Genomic DNA, 13,128 nt, shown 5'->3' with positions numbered 1-13,128 from the left:
ACCAAAACCTACGGCAATAGAAGATTTGATCAAGCAGCGGCCATCCTTTGGAATGCATTACCAAAAAAAACTTCAAAATGCAAAGTCGGTGCCTGTATTCAAAAAGAACTTAAAAACTCACTTTTCTTCGACAAGCATTTTTAATCCCTTAAATTCGTTTCTGTGATAAATTGTGCCATAGACGTTAGCCTGCTTTTGATTTATCGAACCTTTCTTTTAACTGGAGATATGTTTCATTTATAATATGTACATTGTATGTTTTTTTAGTAGCACACATATTTTTTTTATTTCATTAATTATATTTTTACATGGTAATATTCCTTTTTCATCTTTTGAATACGTTTTCAAATTTTTAACTTATATTTGATAATTTGTAATAGCAATCTTATTTTAGACTTTTTTGGCTATTTATTTTACCAACTTTATTCAGTATAATTTTTTTACTCGTTTTTTTTTATTTTGATTCATTGATATATATATTCCACTTTTTTGAAAAAAAATCCACATTATTAATCCTTTTATCTAGAAAAGTTTTAACACTTAAATATTTATTTTGTGGGTTCATGTTTTATATTTTTATCACTGTCTGTGTGTATATTTCGTTTAACATGTGATGTAAAGCGCTTTGAGTAATATTGTTTTAGATTTAGTGCTATAGAAAAATTGTAATAATAATAATAATAATATGTAATCATTTTAAACGTTTCAAATTTATGAAATTATATTCAAACATCAATGTTTTTGATACACCAATAACAAAAACTGAAATATATTGAATTGATACATTTTGTAATTATTCAAAATTATATCAGAAACCTAAACTTAATTATAAAATAATGAACCTGTTAAGGGGAGAGAATACTCGCATAACTTTTTCGAATTGGCACATAATACAACGAAATGTCACTCTTGCATACAAATGGCACATCAATATAATTAATTATCTGCGAAATCTTCCCCCACCTTCAATGATGATTCTAAATTATAAATATAACCAAAAGTTGTTAATCTATAGATAGTTAAGACTAATGAAAGCTAACCCAATGTAAAAATATTTCTTTGCAATTTTTAAAAACTTCATCAGAAAAATACTCGAGCCACTTGACTTTCATAGCTCAAAATTAACGTTTTTACACAATATTTGAATAAAGTAGTTGAAGATTATTTGCTTCTCAAAGTGTAAGACGCAATAAAAATCGTATGCTTGCACCATCCTACCGAAATACGGATTTAATTAAGTCCTGAACATTTCGACATTTCTTCGTATATTTTGAACAAAACCGGTTTTAACCAAATCACAAGTACGTGTTAAGATCCGACTAAATACCTATTTTCCTATATTGTCAGGTAAAGTTGCTAGTTTATGTAAATTAGAATATGTTTCACCTGTATGATATATTTGATCAATATTTGGATATAGACCAGTGTTTTAAGTTATTTTTAAGTTACCTCAGCGTCCAACCAATTAAAAAGTTCATGGCTGAAAAAATAGCAAGATGAGCCAAAGTGATTCCATCCTATTGGACATTCAGTGCTTCCTTTATCTAAAAGTATATGTTCAAATCAATGTCTAATAACTCTACAGTAAACATAATTACATACATTTCGGGTCCTTTTATAGCTGACTATGCGTTATGGGCTTTGCTCACTGTTGACGATGACCTATAGTTGATAATTTCTGTGACATTTGATATCTTAGTTTGCGGAGAGTTGTGTCATTTTCAGTCATACCGCATCTCCTTTTTTTATACGTGAGAAATAGTTGATAATAAATAACCAGTTATGTTGATTGGTTTATAGGATAGATTTTGAATAAATGTAACTTAAATAAATTTTGGGTTTTTTTAGGTATCAAACTCTAGTCTGGTCTTTGAATTAAGCATTTATATGTTTGTGTTACACCATGTATTTATATATTTAAAGATATACCTTCGCAACTGCTTATGCTCATATAAATCGTTTATTTGTTGTATGCAATATAAAAAATTAAGAAGAACACTTTGTAAATTGTTCTAACTTGTGTCTGAGCACATTTGTGTTAAAAAACAATCTAAAACATTTGTTTATTGGCTCACAATCTATAGATGTGTACAAGCATATACTTAAATATTGAGTTGTATGACTTTGCACATTTCCTTCACTTATTTTTTCATCTTTTGCTCTACAAAGCAAAAATTGAGAAAAGACAGTTTTATAGTTTTATACTCAAAAGTAAAGGTATTGGTCACCTTTATCCAAAAATGCAACGGTAGTGTTTACATATTGTTAAACAATTATACAGTTGCAAGTTTCTCTAATTTGCGATTTTCAAGATACGCACAGTCCCCTTGACTCCGCCATGTTTAAATAAAATTTGCTGTTTCAGAATATAATGAATCCTGTGTATTATTTTAAAAACCGTACACCAAAACGTAGTGATTGGTTCAAAACGTCCTAAACAACGGAAATTCAACCAATAACGTAACATTATTTTCATTTTTGTGTACGAACATTGCTTATCGTTATCCCTTTTCAGTTCTTTAAACCTTTTTTATACACCCTGGGAATCTTTTTCCTATGTGCACATATCTATATATATATTCCACTTTTATTGATATTGATATTTCATGAATTGGTCATAGAGTCTACATTTTGTTATCTAAAGTTCTTTTTTTTCAAAATTAACATCCATCTTAGACGTCAAATTTGTATTAGACTCACTGGTTTTACAACAATTCCTTCACCAAAAGGGTTATATTTAAAAAAAAAAATTGTAATCGAATTAAAATAAAATCATATAAAAATCAATTAATTACTATTATAATAATAAATGGGTCAAGGAGAGAAAACAACCAGACTAAAGAGTAGGAAACTGCCGATGTTCAACAATGGTTCTTCAACACAGCAAGAAAATCCCACATACGAAAGCGGGTTTCGCCTGCCCCCCTGAACCAACAGTGTACTAGTTCAATGAAAATGTATGTCACACCAAACCCAAAAATATATAAAAAAAATGAAAGAATATACAATTTGAACACTAACAAAGGCAACTAACAGACAAAAGTGAACAAACATACCAGGAAAAGTCAGCAAAAGCACCAGATTCAGTACTGAAAACGAGTGCAGAAACGTGATTCCCATAATAATGTAAATTCTTATCTGTACTACCGTAAATTTCAAAATGATTTGAATGCCTTATCAAAATTTTAATCGTTTATTGTTATTGTTATTGACCGTTTAGCCAACCAGTAAACGATAGTCTGAACGTCCAGTGTGTGAAATAGTGTCATATGTAATTACTTGTATACACACATTTGGTATCCAGGTAATCCCACATACAAAGACAATTATTTGAAAAGGATAAAAAGTAAAAACACAAAAATACTGAACTCCGAGGAAAATTCAAAAAGGAAAATCAAAAATCAAAAGGCAAAATCAAAAGTCCAAACACATCAAACGAATGATCATAAGTCCTTCATGGCTTTAATGAACATTACATTGAACAACAAATCGGAAGACTTTGTATTGTTTGTATTTGATACTAAAGCTTATTAAAATTCCGTACAAACAACGGTACATTGCCGGCTCATCTGCATGTTCCACTAAAGAATAGTCCATTAGATTGAGCAAAAATATGTCCGCAGTGAAAGAGAGTCTTCAGAAATACTGTGAAATTGTTTACTCGAGTAGTGGTATTAACCATTTGTGTATTCTTAAACATTCTCATGAACCATATACGTGACCCCACTGTTCTACAATAAATGATTGGGCAGGTTTGTGCTTTGAAATCTTAAAATCTCAGTCTCTCTCTGAAATTAGTTCTATAAAAAATTTAGATTTTTGAACCCTGTATACTACAATTCCCTATGTGAAATTGAAAATCGCCTTAAAGAAATAATCCACAATGCCTTTAAACATAAAAATAGTAGCACACGCTATACATTTCCGTTTTGAATTTCCTTCGGAGTTCAGTATTTTTGAGATTTTACTTTTAAATATGGCATTTTTTAAAGGGATTTAGACCCAATATTTCTCAAATAAAAATCTCAAATCTTCAAAATGTCCATTGATCAACATTGTTATCCCCGTCCTCAATGGAGCAGCATTGTATTGTGTTCCAGATCGTAGTTCGTACGTTCGAATTTTAGTAGGAAATCAGTATTTTTGTGATTTTACTTTTTACAGATACCAGTACAATCCAAAAGGCGAAATGAATGGCATGTATGATTCATCTACTTAGCATATCATTCAGAAACTTAAAATTTTGTATTCATGCCTCACAGTATTTTTTTCGATTTTACTATGATATTATTACGTAAGTATTTCTGTGTTGACCTTGTTATTGGTCCGAGGCTTGCTGTATTGGCCTGAGGCGAACCTTGTTATTGGTCCGAGGCTGGCCTCGGACCAATAACAAGGCCAATACAGAAATACACGTAATAGTATCTTTATTAATTAACTACAGTGTTTCATGTACAATATTTTTTTTAATTTCATTTCACAAGAGATAAATATTTTTACCTTGAAGTGGAACTATCCAAATCTCAGTTTCTTTTTATAACTTGGATGCAATATATAATGATCTGTAGCTGTTTCCAGGTGTCTTCAACAGTTACATGTACAACTTAAATTTAAATGCAACACATAAATAGTAAGTGGAAAGGTACTGACATTGCATGTGTTATGAGTTTATTTAAAACAAATAATATAGGAGTTGAAAATGATATAACCATACATAAGCCAAATGACCAAAGAACGAAGATTTACATAATATTAGAATGCATATGCCTGGTTCGGGTTTGAAAATAAATGATAGTTTACAAAAAAAAGCAAAAGTAAATAATAAATCGAATTGTACATGTAGTACCATCGTGAAATTATGAGGTCGTCAAGAAAAAAAAACTTTGTGATAATCTACTCGTTTCCCAAACCTGAAATAATTCCATCGTCTGCTTTCATAATGATTTTTTAAATGAATGTGGCCGTCTTAAGTCTGTAATATATACTATACTGAACTTTTCAGCATGTTAATGATGACTAAATGAAAACTGCTTCCTCCAAACAATTGTTTACTTTCAGTTTGTGCTTGTCGTGACTTTCGATGGAAAAACTAGAGACGTTCCGAAATCCTGTATTTACGTCAACTAGGCCAATATAGAATAACTCGGCCAATACAGAAAAAAAATCTATATTGGCCGAGTTAATCTGTATTGGCCGAGTTTACACCTTATATTGCAAATGCAGTTTTCATCATATTGAGTCCAATAACAGTGTAGTTAATTAATAATAAACAATACTATGATATTATTACGTAAGTATTTCTGTATTGGCCTTGTTATTGGTCCGAGGCTTGCTGTATTGGCCTGATGCAAAGCCGAAGGCCAATACAGCTGGCCGAGAAATACACGTAATAGTATCTTTATTAATTAACTACAGTGTTACAATATTTTTTTAATTGCATTTCAAAAGAGATAAATATTTTTACCTTGAAGTGGAACTATCCAAATCTCAGTTCGTTTCTTTTTATTAGATGCAAAATTATACATGTATAATGATATATTGCTGTTTCCAGGTGTCTTCAGCATTTTCTCATCTGATGATTTTTTCTACCCTTTCCAGTCACTATAAAGTGTTACAACTTAAATTCAGACGCAACACATAAATAGTAATTGGAAAGGTACTGCCATTGCATGTGTTATGCAGAAACTAAATCGATGTGTACAATCGTGAAATTATGAGGTCGTCAAAAAATGAACTTTGTGATAATCTACTCGTTCCCCAAACCTAAAATAGTTCTATCGTCTGCTTTCAAAATACCTTTTAAATGAATGTGACCGTCTTTTGCCTGAAATGTATGCCCTACTGACATTTTCAGCATGTTTAAAAGATAACTATAAATGACAACTGCGTCTTCAAAACAACTGTTTACTTTCAGTTTGTGTTTATCATGACTTTCGATGTAAAATCTAGAGACATTCCGAAATCCTGCACTTGTGTCAACTCGACCAATATAGAATAACTCGGCCAATACAGAAAAAACTCGGCCAATTCAGAAAAAAATCTATATTGGCCGAGTTTACACATTATATTGCATAGGCAGTTTTCATCATATTAAGTCCAATAACAGTGTAGTTAATTAATAAGAATCATTAGTGCACAATTAAAGCGAAATAGACAATGCATATTGATAATAAAAAACTAAACTCAGGCGAAAGAATAATTAAGTATTCATTTGCTGATCCGATGGAATATGTTTATACGGCATTGAAAACTAGAAAAAAAATGTTATAAAGCATGATTTCATAATACACAATTTAAAGATTCTGATGTTATAGTAAAGTTTACCTATGTTCCAAACTTTTGAATCAATTTTGAAAACTGTAAACCGAATTCTTTTCGCAAGCAATCGATTTTTTCGAATTTTACGATTAGAAAAAACACAGACATAAATATCTTCAGGAATATGTGAAACGTCGATCTTCTCTTATATTAATACATCAATGAAATAGAACACAGCGCAAATTAAATGCCGAGACGTCAAATAGAAACGACTAAATGCAAAATAGCGTATCCGCCAAAATAAATTGGTTTACAGTATACAAATGTAAAAGATTAACACCTGATGGAATCTAACAAACTCCAAACCATCCAAGACCGCTTGCATCGACAACTATTGCAAATGTTATTATGTTTCGACTTATGAATTTGAATGTCTGTCTTGTATCTTTCGCCTATATTTTACAGACCAGACAACTGTTGTGCTCATTCAAGTCTAAGACTGCCAAAACATGTCTTTTGTGTGACACAGACCCATCTTACCATTCAGCCATAAACAATATATACATTGTACATGGGAAAAAAACGGTTTGATAACACAGTTTTTCACCAAGATTTAAATATCAAATGTACTGACTCGAACGTTTAGTTTACTTTGTTAACAGAATAATTAGAAGACAATTGTGAATTTAATGCCGATCGCCCCGAGATATATGCAGTATTTCTTTTGATTAAGAATATAAGTTTGATTAACTATTTGTCCAATAAAATTTAAAAATTGAAACGACTTGTTTTCACATTGATATTTGTTTATCCTATTATTTCAGAACCATCTCCAGAATACCTACAAAAGAAAAGTTAATATATCACTAAAATAGATAATCAAGAATTAAATTCAGAGTTGTTTTTGCCTGTTCCTTTTTTTAAAAAAGTAATTGTATTTGTTGTACTTTCGATATTGCATAATCAGCTCAGGTTCGTTAGATTGTTGTGTAAGTTTTATAGTCCATATCATAAGTAGAATAATAACGACATTTTTCATGTTTTATATTTGCTGTATGTCTTAACTTTTTTTTTAAACAACCAACGGCAACATGGGAAGAACTAGATACTTTATCCTAGATCTAACTTATGTTATACCACTGAACAACGTACTGACTCTCTTTCACAACAGAATGTGTTCATACGTTTGAGTAGGACATCATTTCATTTGAAACCTTCTGGAAGGAACTCCTTACTATTATAAATAAGCAGAGATCACCACCTGCTTTGTTGTGTTACATTTGGCTGTATCGTAAGATTTGGGGATGGTAAATTGACCATTTAAAAAACATTGTTTTCTCTCCTTAATTAAAGCAATGTCATGCTTTAGACAGATTAAGATTAGAAAAATATATACTTACTCTTGTTCACAGATAAATCTGTACAGTCCGGTACATGTGGCGTCGTTCCATTTCAAATTATATGCAGCATACATATGTAAGCAGTTCTCGTTTCTGGCCTTGTTGTCTGGTACATTAGGATACCAGTCAGTAAAATTGAACGGCTGGTCTGTTTGAGCCCACGTCCACATGCCTTCTATGACATCATCTCTACCTCCTAACCAATAGCTTTGACCTACATTTGTATAGTTAAGAATAATTACACATAGCGACTTACAAAGAAGCAAACTGTATAAATTGAACCAATTACTTTCATTGGTATTTTCGTTAATACATAAGTTTCAGAAAATTATATTTTTTATTTGATAGGTAATTCTAGTTTTGCATATAACATTAATGTTATTAGTCAAACACTGGTATATTTCTTAAATATAAGCAAATATTAAGGAATTTGCAAATAAACTAGAATACCCTTTTAAGGTGAGAACATCGATTGAAATTAAACGAGATTGTGATTCATTTACTCTTGTAACGTAAGGGGTTCCGATCAACAATAGAGTAAAATAAAACAAGTCCTCAAGTAGAAAATAGTTACGAACATGCTTGTATCATTTCCAATCCAGTTCTTTTCACAATTCGTTTGATGTGTTTAAGCTTTAGGTTTTGCTATTTAATATAGGAATTTCCGTTTTGAATTTTCCAAGGAGTTGGCTTTTTTTTTTTTTTGGTGTTTGATATTTTTACAGAACGATGATCGTAGCGACACGTACGGTGGAAAAATATTGTATCACTACGGTAAGAAAATATTTACACATAGTTGGTGAACATAATACAAGTGAATTATTTTTCCTTGTGGCAATGATGGTGCTTTTGCAATTGTGAAAAGGAAAGATCAAAATGTATTAAAATAATGCAACAGTTAACGTATTGCGCATGTGCAAAAAAAGTCCGATAAACTTAAGAAATATCGAGGGTCTTCAGAATAAGTCATGATATCCTTTTCACGAAGAAATATCTTTTTGTGATTTTTGATTTAAAAGAATTAGCTTAGATTATAAAATCTGTTATTCGAAAACAAATTTCACAAATAAAATGTAGGTTATCATTTACTTTCCCATATTTCTTCAATATAATTCCCTTACACAGTTCAATGTTTACGACAGCATTGCTGTGCTGTCCATTAAATAGTAATGTTGTGCTCACTCGGAAATATGTTGTGTTGAAGGGGTCAACTGCTTTGAAATAAGTTCTTCATGATTGCTTATAATCTCTTAAGGCAGGGTCGGTCATAATGTATGCACGGCTGAGATGATTCCAAGGGACAAGAACACAATTGTATTGAAATATGAGAATTCTTAACATATGTGAATTGAATACAAATTGTAATAAACAAAACTTTTTGTCAACAATATGCCCATAATATGAATCAGTTGCTTGATAAATAGTTCTAAGAGATGTTTGAATTATGTAATGAAATGGTAATGATACATATTTATTACTTTCTTAGTTTTGATAAATGATAATACATCGTGCATTTGGTATGGTTGTCCTTCGACTTATTCTAAACTATCGGATGCATATGAACTCTATTGGATACTCTTGGTCGTTCACCTCTGGAGTTTTGGGATGATTGACATAAGTAAACCAAAAATAAATACAATAAGCAATATTTTTTTGCTTATTCATATTTAAAATGTTTAACTTATGAAGCCAGTGATTGCCTTTTCAGGCTTTGAACAAAGAATATTTTATGTAATTATCTTTCCTTTTGAAAAAAAACCCAATATGTTTGTTGTTTTCAAATTCGAAAGTCATATCAAAATATTGCATCATTCTCAAATATATGTATATTGAATTTTTAGTTTAAAAGAGTTTTGAATATTTAAATTTTGCATTTTGTATTGGTTCTGTTAACTAGCGACGCCTCTCATTGGGGCTGTGTCAGTTATCATATAATCTCATTTCTTTTTGTCAATATAATCACAAGACATAATCAGTAATCATTATGTAAACAAGATAATCAAATAATAATAAAAAAAGTCCTAGATTATCAAATAGTCAAATGATCAGCAAATATTTGGTCTATAAAGCTACAAACAAATGTAGTAATCTATAAACACTATTTAAACGGCCAAGTAATCACATGATCAAACTCCATGAGGTTAGCTATGAATGCGACTAGCTACAGAATGCGATTTTCTATACATACCTGGTCCTTCAGTTTTACCCATGTTTACTAAAAAGGTCGCCTGTTCTTTTGACTGAACTTCAGCAAGGCGGGCGTTGTGTGCACTACAACTGAACTAAATAGAAAAGGATGTATGATTACCCCGAAGGTTTTGTATGTTATAATCGAAATGTAGCCAAATAGAGCTAATAATAGAATTATTGAAAATTATGATTATATTAAATTTATGGAAAAGATATGTAAGATTGCAAATGAGATTATCCACCAGAAACCATAGGAAAGTATAAAACACGAATCTGTAAATCAACAGGCCAGCCTGGACGCTTGCAATTTCCGGTGTTAAGAAATCCATTTAACCATCTACAACGTTCTGATTTGTACGAAACCTTCATAGCAAAGGTTTTGTAACCAATGGAATATCATACCTTTGATTCTGGGGTTCAGAGAAACGCATTACCTCGAGCAAAGCCATAAATAAACAGAGAACATCATATCGATTGATGTAAGTTTTCATAAAAGTAAAACAAAATAATATTTTAGTTATTTTTTAATTTATCAAAAACGAAATCAATGTTAGTACCGATTAACAAATATATCTTTAAGAATACGTTTATTCAAAGGATCAATGAGTTGAAATTGGTCGTATTTAAATTTTCAGGCTTTATAACCAACATCACCTTAACATTCAGGATGTGATTTCCAATTTTAGTACTAATTATACTGGTACAGCCAAACTTCAAAACAAAATCTTAGTATCCATGAACTGATTTAGTAAACGAGTTAATTAATGTATGGAAATGAAATCACTCACTTAATTTTTTTACCAGGTACACATAAATATATAGATTCAGCTAATTGAAATCATATATACAGCACTATAGGACGAGCATAGAGAACGAGTTTGGAAACATACATACCATAAGAATGGGCAAAAAACATCATCGTCCAAAAAATAATAAGCAAAACAAAAAGTAAAAAGCATGGTTAGTTATGTTATAATTTTGCATTATGAATAAAATATCAGCAATGAATATGTGTTGGTTTTCCACTCATCAATCATTTTTATATCAGGTTTGTATTTCTAGTGGCACGTTTACCTCAGCTTGAAACCAATTAAAACGTTCATGGCTGAACAAATAGCAAGATGATCCCAAATGATGCCATCCTAATGCACATTCAGTGTTTCCATTATCTAAAATATAATTAAGAATTGAAATGAGGAATGTGTCGAAGAGACAAAAGCCCGTCCAAAGTGCAGAAAATCGCAGCAGGCCACCAATGGATCTTCAAGAGGCATCAGGTTGCACCAAAACAAAAATGTTTACTAGATTAGTGAAACTGCACGTCACACTAAATATATATTTTTGAATCCTTGTTTTAAAACTGTTACATTGTACTTGGGTCTTTTACACAACAATAAAAACGATGTACAATCGATTAGATTTATTAGGCTTGAAGTTACGATTAAAATAAATATACATGAAATAAATTTTGAAAATTTAGAAACTGTTCTTGATCTTTGACAAATATTGACCGTTAGTGGTCACTTTTGATGATTAAAGATAAACCTTCGCAAGTACGTAGGGTCATTCTAAGTTGAATTTTGATTGTAATTGTCAGTATTTCGGAACTGGCATGATTTAGTACAGCACTTTCATAAAATGTCCGTTTATCAATTTTTTAAATTATTATAAACGAAGGTTTCAACTTCCTCAGGCAAAGTTGGCATTAGATGAATTTGACTCTTTTGTTGGTTTTTTTTCTATATAGCTCTGCAACTGTTTCGACTTTCACATATTCGAATTTGAGTCTTCCTGATGAAGGTAGATCCAGAAAAGCGCATCGAACGTATGAACCTATTTAAAGTGTTTGCATTTGTTTGGTAACTTTGTTTAAGAGAACACTTTCTTGGTCAATGATTTATATCAATGTATGGAAATACATTTTTTTAGTATGGCTTGTTATCATCTTCAATCAAATTCGGTAATTGCTGAATACTCAATAATGTATTATTTTAATTATTCCAAGAGAATAATATGCATTAACATAAAATGTCCAAACGGTCTATTATGACTATGACTTATTACAGCCACCTTTGAATTAAGATTCATATCAAAATTTTAAATTTTACACGAGATTTGATCTATTCATCGATCTATCGAGAGAAACAAAAACAGCTATGTTAAACAATATTAATATTTTGAACATACATACCAGGCAAAATCAGCAAAATCAGCAGGTGAAATACTTGAAGCCAGTTCACAATCATGATTTTCATTATATACGAAGTACTTATCTGTACCTCGGTTAATTCCAAAGTGATACAAAAGCCTTATCAACATTTTAATCAGTTTAATATATAATATGATAGTCTAAAACTTCACACAGAAATATTTAAATATGGCACCAGTTTCAGTATTGATTTAATCGCGAAAGTTCTCAAATAAAAATCGCAAAAGTTTGAAATTTCAATGATCAACATTGCTATCCCCTTGCTTCATGAGGCAGAGGTTGTATTGTTCAATGTGTTCTGATACGCTTACCTTTTTCAAATAAAGATACTGTTGGTAATACTGTTCAATTTACAAAGAAGTAACAGTATAGTTCATCGTGGTTCTAAACTCTGGAGTTCATTTTGAGTAGACACAGAAAATGGAAGAAGATAAAAATCTGAGAGAATCGATCTCGGGAACTCTAAATCTTACAAGACCAGGGTTGAATTCAATATCGTAGCAGCTACATAGTGCTACAAAGATTTTGACTATTGAACGTGTAGCTATAGACTAGTTGCTACATAGATATTGATAGCAGCTACGTATCCGCTACGTAGCTGCTACGATATTGCACTCAACCCTGATTGGGCGACCGCTATGTCATAGCATATTCTTTTAACAATAGAAGACAGGACCAAAGCGAAAAACCAACATAACAGACAACTATTTTGGCGTCGTTTAAATCTATGACTGCCAAAGTATGACTCGAATTTGTTTGACACATACCCGTCTTACCGATTAACTCCTTCGTAATGGTGACCGTACAACAGTGTTGAGTTTAATATCGTAGCAGCTACGTAGTGGCTACGTAGCTTATATCAATATCTATGTAAGAACTAGTCTATAGCTACACGTTCAATAGTCAAAATCTACGTAGCACTACGTCGCTGCTACGATATTGAACTCAACCCTGGTGACGTGTCGATTTCAGTCTTTCTCACAACCTTGCAGATAGGTGTCATTGCGTGAACAGCACAAATCTATTTTGCGCGTTTTCTTTAGAAATATTAATTTTTTTTGGCATGAGTAA

At 31.2% G+C, this 13,128-nt stretch overlaps 2 protein-coding genes across 5 annotated transcripts in view; both read right to left on the bottom strand.

Moving 5' to 3' along the window:
• LOC143063070 (perlucin-like) overlaps window positions 1–5,961 on the bottom strand; it is a 47,743-nt gene extending 41,782 nt beyond the window's left edge. The window contains exons 1-2 of one of the 3 annotated variants that reach the window (XM_076235000.1): window positions 5,797–5,961; window positions 1,450–1,544 (exon numbers count right to left, since the gene is read on the bottom strand). In XM_076235000.1, coding sequence (XP_076091115.1) covers window positions 1,450–1,544; window positions 5,797–5,857 — 156 coding nt within the window. In that variant the 5' untranslated portion in view covers window positions 5,858–5,961. Of the gene's footprint in view, window positions 1–1,449; window positions 1,545–3,056; window positions 3,166–4,910; window positions 5,028–5,796 lie in introns of those variants that run through there. The other 2 variants (XM_076234999.1, XM_076234998.1) reach the window with 2 other exon arrangements.
• Window positions 5,962–6,967: 1,006 nt separating this feature from the next.
• Window positions 6,968–12,132, bottom strand: LOC143062147 (salivary C-type lectin 2-like). Of its 2 annotated transcripts, XM_076233946.1 has the most exons (5): window positions 12,040–12,132; window positions 10,923–11,017; window positions 9,847–9,940; window positions 7,659–7,872; window positions 6,968–7,099 (listed from the first exon to the last, which is right to left on the bottom strand). In XM_076233946.1, exons 1-5 carry the CDS (start codon window positions 12,101–12,103, stop codon window positions 7,066–7,068), a joined length of 501 nt encoding a protein of 166 aa, XP_076090061.1. In that variant the 5' UTR covers window positions 12,104–12,132; the 3' UTR covers window positions 6,968–7,065. The 2 variants fall into 2 exon arrangements, with proteins under 2 accessions (XP_076090061.1, XP_076090062.1); XM_076233947.1 differs by lacking the exon at window positions 10,923–11,017 and having other exon boundaries at window positions 12,040–12,122.
• Between the last annotated feature and the right edge of the window lie 996 nt (window positions 12,133–13,128).

Source organism: Mytilus galloprovincialis, chromosome 2, assembly GCF_965363235.1.
Source record: "Mytilus galloprovincialis chromosome 2, xbMytGall1.hap1.1, whole genome shotgun sequence".
Taxonomy (NCBI): domain Eukaryota; kingdom Metazoa; phylum Mollusca; class Bivalvia; order Mytilida; family Mytilidae; genus Mytilus; species Mytilus galloprovincialis.
The sequence above is the reverse complement of the archived record's forward strand: the minus strand, read 5'-3'. Positions and strand labels throughout refer to the sequence as shown.

Coding starts and splice junctions, on each gene's coding strand:
- LOC143062147 (XM_076233946.1), bottom strand. CDS start 12,103: ATGAAAATCATGATTGTGAACTGGCTTCAAGTATTTCACCTGCTGATT. Junction 9,941..10,922: donor TTAATTGGTTTCAAGCTGAG/GTAAACGTGCCA, acceptor TTTTCTATTTAG/TTCAGTTGTAGTGCACACAA. Junction 7,873..9,846: donor GGGTAAAACTGAAGGACCAG/GTATGTATAGAA, acceptor ATACAAATGTAG/GTCAAAGCTATTGGTTAGGA.